Here is a 13,415-nt window from a genome sequence, read left to right on the forward strand (position 1 = left end):
CAAGGTGAAGTGAGACTGACCTGAGGCTTGAAAATAAATGTATTTACCCTTTTAGGCTCGGCCTAGCCTCCATCCCATGACAGTACATCCTTGTGTGGCGTCTTTTAGTTTTAATCTTTTTTTCTTAAAGGTTTATGGAGGTCCATAAATCATTTTGAGGCGATGAGGAAAAACTGCAAGAGTTTCCAAGGCGTTACATATATTGTACCGTTATACACACATTGACATTGTACAGCTGCGGGGTTCTGTGGATTGTTTCCGATCTTGCTGAGAGTGGTATAACTCGCAATGTAGTGCAAGCTGCTTTTAATAAAACAATACAGAACTCTAAAAGCCAAGCGCAAAGCATGTATTAACCCTGCATCCATCTTCACATCTTCAAGCGACACAGGCAGCATAAAGACAACAAATTCCAGATTTTTGGGAAACATACTACATCGTAAAGGCCACATTAGTATTAAAACCCAGTTTGCAATTGTGTAATAATAGAAATGCAACATACACAATTACTGTAAGTAATTAGAATCAAATCACATCATTCATTCAGACTGTAACAGTTGAAACATACAGAAAGGCTGCTTAATAAGACCCTCGCTGACAGCAGCTGAGAATAAAAGGACTATTGTCATTACACTAAAATAAAACTTGTCTCTCTTCTTTGGCATATCAAGAATGACTAAAGCAACAAATACACGCCTTCTAAAATAAGACTGCTAATCAAACTAAACATATTTGTTTTTGTCAAAGCGTTATAGTCACATGAAACAATCGTGAAAAAAAGTATTTTGATTGACATCTGAAGCATTGTGCAAGATGAAAGAAAAAAAAGTGCTTTCAACAACACTCAGTGATTACAACCTTAGGTACACCTGGACAAATGAACAATATGTAATGCAAGAAATGTATAAAAGAAGCTGAAAGACATTCAAGTGTCCCTTTAATGTGTTTTTCTGTGCTTGTGCTTTGCAGCAGTGTCGCTTTACATTGTGTAAGTGTACCTAAAGTTGTGCTATATAGCACAAAATTGGTGTATCAAAAGCCAAAAAACATGCTTGCCCCATTCAAGGAAGAGAGGAATAAAAAAAAAGGATTTTACAAAGGCAACCTGCTTATCAAGAAAAGCTCTAACGTTCATACTAAAATCATTGCAGTCTTGCCCTGACTGCGTCTATCCGAGGGAAGTCACTCTCCAGTGTGTTACCTGTCCTTTCCATTGTGCCCAAACCACAACGTGTCATGCAGTGTGTGTGGTCCGTCAGAGCAGCCCCTCATGATATGACCCCTGACCCAAAATACTGACATGGCTTTCACAGAGGCCCAAGTTGGTCAAGCTGGTGATACAAGTTCCTGAAGGCAAAGCTGCGTGTGTGTCGGGCAAACACTTCACCGCACAGTGTATTAACACTAAAATGAAGTAACTCTAAAACTGACTTGTCTTCTCCGGGGAGATAAATTGCTCCAGTTGCTTTTCTATTGCCGGCGAGCCAGTCTGCATGGCACTGCTGCTCTTGCCCTGAAGAAAGCGCTGGCGTTCCACACTGTGCCACATTCCGTAACCGAAGTAGATCAAGAAGCCTGAGAGAAAGATGGATGGATGGAGACAATTAACACTACTTGGTTGGCAAAAATGAAAGCATTTTATTATTATTGTTCGATTTTATTAGTTCCAGAATTTGTTTTATTTTAATTGATTTTATTTTATGAAGTATTTGTCGAGTGGCTGCAAAATTTTGTGTAATAAAATAAAGCAATCGACAATTTTCAAAGGAGGGCTGGACTTCCTTCTTCTGTACCAAAACCCTCATGTATGATATTCATTGACAAAAACAAAAACTCAGGACATTTTCAAAATGGATACATTTTTCATGCCCTTGCACATTCACACTGTGATGGAGTGAATGTGCATGTCTCAAGGACACGATGAGACATGAGTTGAACAGAGCAGAATTTGAACATCAACCCTTTGATTCTTGGATGACACGCTCTACCTCCTGAGCCGCAATATAGTACATTCTTAGTTAGATACACATAAAATGTCATTTTCATTTTTTTTTAAAGCATTTTCATTTCTTTTTTTAATTTGTTACCATATTTTTTTTCCCAATTATAATTTCTGTTATTTTGTTAGTTTTTGTTAACTACAATAGCCTTGCATCGGACTAAGAGACTTACCTAGCGCCATCCAAACAGAGAAACGTATCCAGGTGTCTCCACTCAATTGAACCATGAGGTAAATATTAACAAATATGCTCAGAACTGGCAGAAATGGCAAAAAGGGAACCTGTTGGAACAAACACATATAGAGCCGCATGAGCTTTTGTGTTCAACAACCTCAAGTTTTCAATCCAGAGGTGTGGAAAATACCATGAAGGAAACCCTCTGAATGCTCTGTGGTTGTCTGTAGATCACAACCACGCAACCGCCAAAGACGAAAAGGCACACAGACAGTGATGCCAGGATCCATACTTCTAGACCAGCGATGGAGTCAATGTGGTAAGTGGACAGGTAGCTGATCACACACACCAGCAGCACTGGGTTTGGAAAAAAGACATACAGGCCAATATTTGATTCTGGCTCATGACAGTATCGTTTCATTTTATGAAAAATGAGTCCGGCAATTGCACTAATGATATTCTTTCTTATGGATCACCTGTTTGATCATATCAAATTGATGGTAACACATGCCTCACCTAGCACACAAATGGAAACTTTGACCATGCTGGACGAATGCTCAGAGGGGGACACGGGTGGGTGCACTAAGGCCTGCAGAAGTGAGCCTTCTGCTTTTAACGTGTTGAGGTGGGACTCGGATTCAGTCAGTTCGGACTCGCCCTCCTCAGAGGACTGATAGTCCCTTTTACAGCCACCTCTCCGTTGCCGCTCCAAAGCGCTATCTGGCTGATACCTGGAGGTGAAAGTTGATTAGATCTGTAGAAAACCCAAATAACGCTTATACTTAGCCGTATTTTCCACACTATAAGCCACACCTAAAAGCATTCCATTTTCTCAAAAGCCGACAGTGCGCCTTACAATCTGATGTGCCTTTTATATGGATCAATATTATTTTTTGGACATAGTATTTTAAAAGTTCCACAAAGTGCTTTGTTACAGCTACAGCGGTTGTGAAAGCTCTATGTAAATAAAGCTGTATTGCATTGTATTGTATTGTATTGTATTGTATTGTATTGTATTCCCTTGAGCGTAGCTCCATCAAGTGGATGCATAACGCAACTGCAGCCACTATTGTAATTTCTATTCCATGCGCTTTATCATGAAAACAGTTTTAAAATAGGCCATTCATTGAAGGTGCGCCTTTTACTCCAAGTAGTGCCTAGTAGTGCGGAAAATCCGGTATGTTTGGAAATGCGATTACAATTTTGACATTTTATATTTTATGTTTGACTGTACTAAATTGTTTTGTTGAGATTTTTGATCCCTTTGTAGACCCAGAGAACTCATTAGCATCGCCTTCAGAGAAACGGACAGTAAACATTCCACTGTGCAAACTTGGTACTTTATGGATTTGCATTGGATTGGCTGCAAGGTGACCACTCCAGTTTGTACCCTGCCCCATGCCTAAAGTCCGCCGGGCTAGCTGCTAGTTTATCGGTGAACTTAATGAGGCCAACTGGGAGGACTGTGTGATTGGCAGACCCGATCACCACACAAACCTTAAAGTATCTGTTTAATTTAAACAAAAACGGTCAGTATTCCTGTCACAATGCCATTTAAGGTGACAATTTTAAAATAGGAAAAGAAAATGTAAAATTCGTGTACTGTTTAAGTGCAAGAACAGAGTGATTTTTTTTTTTTTGTGCATGACGAGTTACTAAATTTCTGCCCTCCAAACACTGACATATTCAACACATACAAAGTATTAGTGTTACAAACGAGAATGGTGACCTGGACAGGTGGCGGGATAAATGGTGCAGCCACGATGCAGAGGTGCACCAGGGACAAACTTAATGCCCTCTTTGCGTCATATTCAAATATTTTATTTAAATTGATTTTTGTGAAGCCATGCACAAAATGACTTCTTGCACTTAATGACAGTTTGCTGTTCAACAGATTTGTGTCATCTTTCAATGGGATTTAATTTTTTTTTAATATGCAGGAGAGTCCTTTGCATTTGGGTGAACACGAACGATTACGTCATTATTTTTTGTTTCCTCCAAACACTTTTGTTGAAGAATGGGTCTTTTATTTATGCGTTTGAGTATGAACTATATAAAGATATTGTCCTGTAAATTGGTTCAACAACAAAAAAAACCCCAAATATTTTGTCCCGATTTAAAAAAAAAAAACTTTTTTTTTGCCAGAAAGAAGTGTAAAGGGTTTAATGAGTCATCAAATCATAAATGCTCTCATATTTACAGTGTGTGAAGGGTGACATTGAACTTGTGCAACTCACACAGTTGCTGTGTTTACCGTTATGAACTTTCGTCTTTATTTCATCACTATTTGCTCTGCCACTGGGTTCTATTACCAAAGCTGTGTCAAAATGTATGTTATTATCAATGTTTAAGATTTATTACCATACTGGTTTTCGATATCTTGTTGTTCAGATTACATGTGCATTCGACTGCAATGAAGTTAGCATGTTTCTCTCTTGAGTGTCTTTACTTTCGTGAAATTTGAAATCATCAAAATGTTATTATTTTATATTATTATTATTATAATAATTATTATTATTATTATTATTTATTTATTTATTTTTAGAAAATAGGACTTCAAGCATAGTTGTTTTACCATGAGAGACATTTACACAGAAAAAAAAACTGGAAAATGTTCAATTTTAATCAAACGATCTGAAAATGAGGAATATATTCTAGGTACTAGTACATGGAGTAAAAGAGTAAAAGTAAACACTGTTACTCAGGGAGCCCCTTCACATTCATATACGAGTCACATTTACAGATCTTAAATCACAAGTTGCACTTCATAGAAATGGGCAATCATTCCTGTGGCTTGCCAAGTAGAAAAAAAAAAACATGATCCAAAAACAACAAGTTTGTTGTTGTTTCCACTGCAAACGTACCCACCTGAGAATCAGTACACACACAGCAACCAGTGAGTAGGCCAGCAGAGTCCCAATAGACATCATGTCAACCAAAGCTTTGAGGTCAAACAGGAAAGCCATGATGGCTATAGAGCAAGCAAAGACAACACAATTAGCGCATGTTACGTAAAAGGCATCCATACCAACACATACCGAAATACATACACAAACACACACCAACACTTGGACTTTGCAAGTTGAATCTTTTCCCACAAACAGATGGCACCAAATTATACCAAACACTTCAATCCAACAAAACCATATTCCTTTGCAGGCATAGTTCATGCAGTCATTTCCACACTAAAACAAGCCATATATTTCTTTCAGCTAATGAACCAGCAGGCATCATCTCCATACTGAGTTTTCGTATGATGTGACACTGCGGCGCTGCTCACAGCACCTCTTTTGTGTCCCAGGATCTGAACCCGGTATTGAGTTGATCTCAACTGGTCCATGCGAATCTGCTGCTTTTGCAACATCGTGTCATTCCATGAAACCGCAATTAAAAAATGTGTTTTGTATGCCAACGTATCACAGTTATATATGACGCATGTGCCGCACTCGAGCAAAAAGTTGCACATTTGTTTGAGCATTTTTGTCATGACAAGATGCAAGAGCAGCAGCTTAAATAAATGCTAACAGTACCACGATAAAAAAAGGGAAAATATAATTAGAATACAAGGTAGCGGTTTTACGGCAAAGTAAGTGAGTGTCCCAGCAATAAAGGCAAAAATAATAACAAGAATACAATATAGCATATAACAATAATAACACATTTACAGTGCTACTGTTATTACTACTACGCCTAGTTTAGGTTACCACAAAAACTTAACAAATTTATTTTTCGAGGGGATTATAAAATGACCAAAGGGGGACTGTGAGAGATGTTGATGGGTAATTCTGTTGATACTCATTTAACTAAATTGACGCAATTAAAAATTAAATACATATATTATTATTCTCATCTTCATTATATTTTTACAATCACACTCATTGCTGCTGCACAGCTATGAGGGGTGGGTGGTCACATACGAACACATAGGATCAGGGTGCAAGGTGGTCTCCAAATGCCCACTTGACAGCAGTGTTCTGTAATCGCCCTGGCCAACATTCCATCATCTGCCTGCGAAGGTCTGCTTGCACTCATAAACATACTTTGTGTACATATGTCAGTCTCCTGCATGGATTCCAGCAAATCAGTCTTGACTGTAAATCGAGTCAGTTGTGTTCACACCCATCACGGCGCAAGATAACCATTTGTAACTGCGCCAAGCTGCGTGCCTCTGTGAAATTATTAAAATGAGTCCAGCCTGCCCATGTGCATATTTATGCTATGCAATGCGGCGGGCAGGAATATAGAGCATTGACAGAAAAAAGAAAATATAAGATAACACATTTGTAGAGGGGTGTCAAATCCAGGTCCAGAAAGTAAACATCGGCTTTAGCCAAAGGTGCTTCTACTCCCAGGGATTTCCTTTAATCGAAGCGCCTCTGGCTGAAGCCAAAATGTGGCAGGGTTTTTAATTTCTGAACCTGGATTTGACACCTATGTTAGAATGTAGCAACTTGGATTGATCAAAAATATATTATTCTCTTATGTTGTTGCAATTCTTAATATTATTTGACTGAATAGGCATAATCTTCTCATTGTGGAGGCTATTTGAGTGACAATTCTATTATCTTTGAAGAAAATATATACAGTATATTTACCCACGAATCATCGATATTGCTAATACTGAATAAGTTATAGGTGAGCTGGAGCGTATGGATAGTGTTTAGACAGTAAAAGATCAGAATGGTCTCTTGTTGGCCAGCTCACTTGTCTTAAAAAAGGGTTAATGTTAAAAATAACGCTCACCTTAAAAAAAATAAAAAATAAAAATGGTTTTCGCATGCTCTTCTGAATAAACTTCAACATGCAGCCATCACCACCGACACCACATTACGATTCAAAGCCAAACCAAGTCCACACCACAAGGCTGTACACGAGGCCGTTCCTTGTCTTGGCTGCTTACCCGCAGTGGTACCTGCCGCCATGGTGGCAGCCACAGGCGACTGCCGCTTACTCACTTTGGACAAAAATTTGAACAGAATGCCATCTCGTGCCATGGCAAAGAGAATGCGTGGTAGGGGGAACATGGCGCCCAACAGGCTACGGAGAAGAGGGCTCATGGTTAAGTGGAGAACACTGAGGAAAGGACACATTTCACCTGCACAACTGTGAAAGCACACAATGTAAGGAGAGATGATGGACATGATGGCCAATGATTTGATTCAGATACGGTGCAAATGGCTAGCGAGGAGTTTTTGTTGTTGGGGAGTGTCTTTCATAGTCGCCTGGTGGAGAAGCATGACGGTTCCCAGCTCTCACCTGCTACTACACCGGAGCTCATAGTGGCAATAAGGGGGGTCTTCGTCTTAGGATTGATTCGGGCTAAGGCTTTGAAAAGCACCCCATCCTCTGCCATAGCATAGATTACACGAGGCATAGGGAAAATGGAGCCCAGCAGACTGCATGAGAGCAGAAACATGCAAGACCAACACGTTAGTCAAGACGCCCAAAAGCACACACGAGGACACACAGCAAACACAATCACCACATCTTCAAAGTTTGACGGGTGTGCCTTTCTTTTCTGATGGGATGTACAAATAACACCAGTTGGATTTTTTTTTTATTGAATATGATTTGATCCTCCAAGGAAAGCATTCATTGGTGCTATTCGTCAAATGTTCTTTTATTTTTTTAGATGTTGCAGCAACAGCAACTATCAATCACCTAAAACAGCCAAACGAAATACTGAAAATGGGGCAAAAATACAAAAACAACTTGCTGCGCTGTAAAATCGGCAAGAGCCAGATTTGGCCACAATCATTAATAGCATACCATGGAAAAAAAAATCAATTAATCAATCTTAGTTAAACTTTACATTTTTTGGTAGAATGTCATTGACCAGCCTTATGTTCACTTGAAGAAATATGATATGAGAAATATGAAAGAACGACTTAAAACTAATAAACCATCAGCAAAGAAAGTCACAGTGGGCTTCAGAGGTGTTTTCCATTTTGGTGCCGATGCTTTATTTGGTTACTTTTGTTTTCTTTTACTCATATGCGTTGAATTATATAAGTAAATAAATACATAAATAAATAAATCTATCACATATGAAAAACACGGTCTGGAGCCGAACCCGTCCAACCATCGGAAATTTCTATTTCGAACAACCACTTTCTAAGCAATGCGGATATTTGAAAAAAAAGAAGCCCTTCACCCACAATATCCCATTTAGCGGCACATATCATTCCAATAGCAAGACAGGCAGCATGCGCAATTCTAAATATTTGTATCCACTGCAAATAATCACACTGTATCTCATCGTAAGCTACAAAAACAGTCAGTTGGTTACCTGGTGGACAGGGCACATAGTGAACCGACAGCGACCACATATTTGGCAGGGCTCCATCCCACATATTGAAAAGCCATGGGAAGAGGGCTTTTCTCATCCAACAGGTAGTAAGGCATCATGAGTGTCAGTGCGGCCGAAACACCAAAGTACGCCAGGAAACACACAGTCAGTGACACCACAATGCCAATGGGAATGGCCTTCTGTGGGTTCCTCACCTCCTCACCTGCAGTCGTAATCAACATGACTTTATTTTTGGTTCAAAGTCATCAAGAATTGTGTGACGAATTAAAGTGTGCGCAGAACTTTCACAAATGATATATCTGTATCAAATGTAGACAACATATCAAAAGAAAGATCTCCTATAAACCAACTCGACAGGGTTGAACTTGAAAAACCAACAACTTACAACCATAAGGCCGAGCTCATACCTGTCGTCGCTATGCAATCAAAGCCTACAAAAGCATAGAAGCAGGTGGCGGCTCCAGCTAATGTCCCACTGAAACCGTATGGCATGAATCCTCCAGCTCCATAATCACTGCTCACATTGCCCACGGTTGAAAGGTTCCTAAGACAACGATACTAGAATGTCATCATGGATGGTAAAATGCACAGAGTACTGTGCATTATTGAAAAAAAAAAAAAAAAAAAAACAACTGTTTCAAAATAATTACCTGACTACGATGGTGACATTGACTAGAGATTCCTCACTTATCTTCCAGTTGTTTGTGTCTCCTTTGACAAAGCCCGAGATGATGACGAAGAGGAGTACAAGCACATTGACAGAGGTGAAGACTTTATTTACCCAGGCTGACTCCTTCACCCCAAATGACAGGAGCCCTGCAGGAGCACAAACATGATGAGCGCAAAAACTGTCAATCTTCATTAAAATGTAGCAATGTGGCTTTGCATCTGGTGGAAATGCACTTAGGTAAGAGCAGTGGTTCTTAACCTGGGTTTGATCGACCCCTAGGGATTCGGTGAATCGGTCTTGGGGATTCAATGGAGCCTCTGCCATGGAGGTCAAGACATACCCGACTCAACATGTCAATTAGTTATGAGACGCCTGCTTGGCCATCACTGGCTGCAGATGATCACATGACATTGCTTGTCCAATCAGTGCTGCGGGAAATGTAGTTCGCTCAGTCGTCAACCTGTGACTGTTGTGATAGTACGTTGTAAAATTTAAAAAAACGTATACTTACGTTTGAAATTTTATTTACTTTTTTCTGTTTTTAATAAATGTGTTTTTTATGTCTTTTGAATTTGGAAAAAGTCATATTTTGGTTTTTCACTAATGAAGGGTTCGGTGAATGTGCAAATGAACTTGTTGGGTTTGGTACCTCTAACAAGGTTAACAACCACTGGGTTGGAGTTATTGATATCATCATTATTTTTGAGTCCCACCCAAACAGTACATTTTATGCTTGAATGCAATATTCTGAGAGGCTACTAAATTTCCAGCAGTGCCAGGACTATTTTGGAGGGAATTTCCTTTTTAAAAATCAAGATCAGGAACAGTTGAGCTCGGACTACCACCCAAGATTACTTCTAGTTGGATTTTAACCTTTCGCTTCCAAATATGGAAAAGTTCTTCTTTTTCATTCAAAATGGCTTTCATTCACTAAAATCCTGCGTCTCATTGCGGCCAAAGGTCGGTTATTGCGCCTTGATGCTGCAAATAGTCAATCCTCATTGTGGCGAATGCCGCATGCTGAACGAGCAAACTTCTTTGTTGCCGTGAGAGGCGGCACCAAATTAGAACATAAGTCACATATTAGTTGCCATGACCATTTCTTCTTCTTTCCTTCTTCTTACGTTTCTTCAACAAATTTCTGTTGCCAGTTGGTTAAACAGAAATTGAAATTTCTAACCCAACCCAAACCTATTTGCTAATGTGAACACGATTAAGGAATGGGGTCAAAGCCGGACCTCTAACCAGGTCGCAGGACCAGCTATACTATGAAAGAAAATGTGATTTTCCAATCTTGAAGACATCAGTTTCATTCAATTGTTCTAGATGACAGCCATGACAATTTTCCTGGCTGATAAGAGTCTTTGTGAAGGCGCACATGAACTGTAATTAGGCTTCTCAATTAACACATTTGTGTGTCAATATTACTTTCAGGAAATCAGACTGTTGCACAACAATTGATATCAGTAAATTTTCTCATGCCGCAAAACTATCGGTGACTCTGTATAAGTATACATCATCTGATCGCTGAGAACAGAGCATGGTGTAGTTCACAGTGGAATCCCACAACTTGCACTGGGTATCAGAAATATGCGTGAACCAAGAATGGCTCTTTCGTCACTGCTCATACAAATACGGTGAAAGGACTCACTGGTGGAACTGTATTTTAAGTTGAACAGCTTTTAAAGTGCATCCAACATATAAGCTACTGGCATATATTCACAGGGTTGGTCATTACTCGTGGTTGTTTTTTTTTTTTTCTTCTTACCAGACAGCAGTAGAATCAGACAGACTGCAAAGAAGTCAGGGTACTGAGCCAGACCAGGAGAGTTCATGCTGAAGTAAGTTTGGCAGAATATTTCAATATGTCCTCCTGTCATTTCATCAAATGTTCCGCTCCAAGCCCGAGCTACTGAGGAGGTACCTGTGACAGAACGTAAACAGGAATTAGTGTCAACATACCAACACGGATCTGTTAGTTAGGTGTTTGTAACTCACCAATCACATAGGAGAGAATCAGGTTCCAGCCGGTGATAAAGGCCCATATCTCCCCTACGGTTACATAACTGTAAAGGTAAGCAGAACCCGTCTTTGGGACGCGAGCTCCAAACTCGGCATAACAAAGGCCGGCCATGACAGAGGCCAGGGCAGCAATGAGGAAGGAGATGACTATGCTAGGTCCAGAGTCTCCCTTGGCAACTTCTCCAGCCAGGACGTAGACACCTGCACCCAGAGTGCTGCCCACGCCGAGGGCGATCAGGTCCACAGTCCCCAGGCAACGACAGAGCTTGGATTCCTCCAAACTGCTCATGTCAACCAACTTTCGCCTCACCAAGGAACGGCCGAATGACAGAACCTGCTCTAACATGTTGTCTCCTGTTAACACAGAGAGAAAAAAAATCAGAAACTATGTAAGCATGAATTTTTGCACTTGGAATTTCAGCACGTTGTAAAACTCGCACACCTCTGATGCTGAAAGGTTCATCCCAAAACATATCGAGATGAAACACGGGGAGGAGTGAGCTATTGAGGGATTTGAAAAGCGCTTCAGGAGAAATGGCAAGCAGTTGAGGAATGCTGCAAAGGCCTGTAGTAGAGTACCATTCAATCAATTGTTTGGTGTTACGGTGCAGACTGGATTTTTCAAAGGACCAAATTCACGAAATGAGCATGGACGCGTCACAGTGACCCAGCAACCAGATTCCAATATCGCTCACTATAAGTTACACTACCCTAGAAACAAAGAAACTGCAGATTCTTCTTCCTTTCTTCCCAAACCGTAAAGAAAGTGCACAAATAATGATAACCCACATCAGGATTTTTTTTCTCGTGTTTTTATTCGTCTTTAGGCATGAAAAAAAATAATGCCAGTGGATGGCAACACACGTAAGGATCCATTGTAGTGGTTGATGCACAACCTCGACATTAACATTAATTCATATAAGAGAAAACAACATTTCAATAGATGCCCATTCTAGTAACCACCCAAACCTGAAAGGGTACAAAAAATTACATTTGTGAGTATAATACAAAAACAGTAAATACCTCTCCTTTCCAATTAAAAGATTAATTTTGCTCATTTGAACCAAAATTTGCAATACTCACAAATTCACCCAGATAAACTATTTAAATGTGCATTTATACCCCTTTAGAGAAGCATCAGAACTGGATTTTGTATGTGACAGCTCATTTGCATTATATTGGAGACATGGTGTTAGAATGCAATCTAGTTCATGAAAAATGTAGACCGTAAAGACCCAACTTAGTCTTTTTTTTTTAATCGTCAGTTTCACAATATTTTGCAGTTTTTTAAATTATCTTTCTAAAATGATCTCACATAGGATTTCAACACACACACACGCACACACACAAACAAAACAAAAACAGGCAAGATGAACTTTTTTGAAGCATTTATCATCATAGATCATCAGAGATATGCACCTACCTGTGAATATGATTCAACCTGGATCGTCCAAAAGTGTGACGAAAAAGCAACAAGTATCAGGATGTTTCTGCACGGAACATTTGCGGGTCCTTAAATGTCAGATTGGCGATCCCTTGAGCTGCAGCCTTCAGTTCTGACTGAATACTGTACTGGGTTCCACATGAATTCACCTCCCCGACTGTGCAAACTGCTGAGCAGGATTTTTACTCCTCCCCTCTGTGCTCAGTATTGCTTTGTAGGATATGTCTGACTTTGCCTGTGGGGAGAGGCGTCCCCATTTCCATTTACATGCCTGTCATTTGGAATATTACCATAATGCAACAAAAGTTGCCAAAATTACCATTATAAAGCAGAAAAAAAAAGAGATGGAGTCAACACTGTTATTATGGAAATAATGGTTGTTGAAGCCACTTGAGGCCAAAGCAGGTCTACAGCAGATGCTTAGCAAGGACTGATAAGTAGTTCAGCAACTGGCATTGACAAACAATGTGTCACACACTTGTGTTTACCCAGTGCAGGCATGAGGAGTGCAACTAAAAGCATAGCTGTTGATTGGTCACTGAAGGATGGATGAGCAACAGCAAAAGGGAGGTGGGTTACCCTGCTCGTGGATCGTGAGTCTTGCTCAATGTTCGATGAGGTACTGGACCCATAGGATGAGCTGTTATGATTGTATTATTGTCGATGTTTCATGTTATGTGTTTCTGTAAAGGTCTTGGTGAAAGTTGCAGCTGTTGTAAAAACTCAATATAAATAAAAATGTATTGTTTTGCATGGATAGGAATCGATATCGATATATATATATATATATATATA

At 39.8% G+C, this 13,415-nt stretch overlaps 1 protein-coding gene across 2 annotated transcripts; it reads right to left on the minus strand.

Annotated features, from left to right (window-relative positions):
- Nucleotides 1-951: 951 nt before the first annotated feature.
- Nucleotides 952-13,005, minus strand: slc7a2 (solute carrier family 7 member 2). Of its 2 annotated transcripts, none has more exons than XM_019884362.1 (12): nt 12,600-13,005; nt 11,153-11,530; nt 10,923-11,078; nt 9,135-9,300; nt 8,892-9,028; nt 8,464-8,686; nt 7,075-7,211; nt 5,043-5,145; nt 2,691-2,905; nt 2,365-2,531; nt 2,173-2,281; nt 952-1,575 (listed from the first exon to the last, which is right to left on the minus strand). In XM_019884362.1, exons 2-12 carry the CDS (start codon nt 11,520-11,522, stop codon nt 1,421-1,423), a joined length of 1,938 nt encoding a protein of 645 aa, XP_019739921.1. In that variant the 5' UTR covers nt 11,523-11,530; nt 12,600-13,005; the 3' UTR covers nt 952-1,420. The 2 variants fall into 2 exon arrangements, with proteins under 2 accessions (XP_019739921.1, XP_019739920.1); XM_019884361.1 differs by lacking the exon at nt 7,075-7,211 and adding an exon at nt 7,431-7,570 and having other exon boundaries at nt 12,600-13,001.
- Nucleotides 13,006-13,415: the final 410 nt, after the last annotated feature.

The sequence above is a fragment of the Hippocampus comes genome, unplaced genomic scaffold (assembly GCF_001891065.2).
Source record: "Hippocampus comes isolate QL1 unplaced genomic scaffold, H_comes_QL1_v1.1 scaffold156, whole genome shotgun sequence".
NCBI classification, from domain to species: domain Eukaryota; kingdom Metazoa; phylum Chordata; class Actinopteri; order Syngnathiformes; family Syngnathidae; genus Hippocampus; species Hippocampus comes.

Bases quoted from the DNA above. Each gene is read 5' to 3' on its own strand.
- slc7a2 (XM_019884361.1), bottom strand. From the start codon at position 11,522: ATGTTAGAGCAGGTTCTGTCATTCGGCCGTTCCTTGGTGAGGCGAAAG. The intron at 7,571-8,463 runs GTAACCAACTGA...GCTCTCATGCAG, and splicing joins CTATGTGCCCTGTCCACCAG to TCTGCTGGGCTCCATTTTCC. The intron at 1,576-2,172 runs GTAAGTCTCTTA...TCTTTCTCTCAG, and splicing joins CTCTGTTTGGATGGCGCTAG to GCTTCTTGATCTACTTCGGT.